Source organism: Haplochromis burtoni, unplaced genomic scaffold, assembly GCF_018398535.1.
Source record: "Haplochromis burtoni strain Fernald_Lab_line unplaced genomic scaffold, NCSU_Asbu1 Contig_250, whole genome shotgun sequence".
Lineage (NCBI taxonomy): Eukaryota > Metazoa > Chordata > Actinopteri > Cichliformes > Cichlidae > Haplochromis > Haplochromis burtoni.
Window position 1 is genome coordinate 20,130 of NW_024582611.1, and position 1,122 is coordinate 21,251.

Consider the following 1,122-nt stretch of genomic DNA (forward strand, 5'->3'; position numbering starts at 1 on the left):
TTTAAACACTTGGATACTAGACATTTATAAAAGCAGGTATAGTACAAGGAGAAGTTCCTCTTATTTAACAGTTATCATGTCAGAGCAGAAGTTGTCAAAATATTGATTCTTTTATTTTAGATCTTTGCAAGAAACATATTATTAGAGCTTTTTTTTTTTTTACACAACAAAAGATTTAAAACAATGTGTCAACTTTAGACAAGAGTATTACAGTACGTCATTCCATCTTAAATCTACAGCCTTCTCATTGCATGAAAATTTTATAGTACACAGTTTAAACACATAAAAAGACTGGTGTGAAGTTTAAGTCTCACATATCAAATACCTTTCAATCAACTCTAAAGAAAAATAAGACATAAGATATAAAAATGGAAATAAAAATAAATAAATAAATACATAACTACACACCAGATGCTCAGAGAGCACAATGATGCTACCTTGTGATGTAACTTTACATCATTAATCATTCCAATTTATGTACCTAGCACATACTTTAAGAAGGTCAACCTGGAACGCAAATAGAGCTCCAAAATTCATCTTGGGAATCCTTAATGGGTTTTAACTCTGGCGCTGGATGTTGAAGCTTCTGTAGCGTGGGGCGGCCTCCTGACACACTTCCACCACCTGGTCGTCGTCCTGCGCTGTGCTGATGTACCAGTTGGGGCAGCGGACAGACATGAGAGAGCTGATGCTGAGCCCAGTGTCGCGTTTATAGAAGAGAAATCGCACCATGTCGCTTTCAGCGCTTATCCTTGACAGACTGTTTTTATCCGTCACCTCCTGAGGAGAGCAAACATCCATGTCAGAGAGTTTCAGTCAACAAAATTAGGCCTGATATCAAATTTTAATTCATCTACATGTGTGCAGTGTCTTATAGATTATAACAAATGGTGTGCTTTTCATGTGAGATTCCTGAAAGAAGTTTACCTCCAGGTAGAGGGTTGGCTTGTCGTCATCCTCGTGACAAGACAGATAGAGGTTTGTGCCTTTGATGCCCAGAGCGACAGGCCTGGTCTCAGCGATGGGTGTAGGGTGCGCGTAGGTCGACATGTTCAGGTGCACTGTGGAGAGAGTGATGGATACAGGGTCATTTTAATAAATCATGGCAGCGTACGTAAGCAG

The 1,122-nt window shown here is 39.4% G+C and overlaps 1 protein-coding gene across 1 annotated transcript in view; it reads right to left on the reverse strand.

Annotated features, from left to right (window-relative positions):
• Window positions 1–19: 19 nt before the first annotated feature.
• Window positions 20–1,122, reverse strand: part of LOC102299736 (interleukin-1 beta) — a gene marked incomplete in the record, with an annotated part of 11,170 nt that continues 10,067 nt past the window's right edge. The window contains 2 exon segments of the mRNA XM_042227231.1: window positions 20–780; window positions 928–1,061. Coding sequence (XP_042083165.1) covers window positions 559–780; window positions 928–1,061 — 356 coding nt within the window.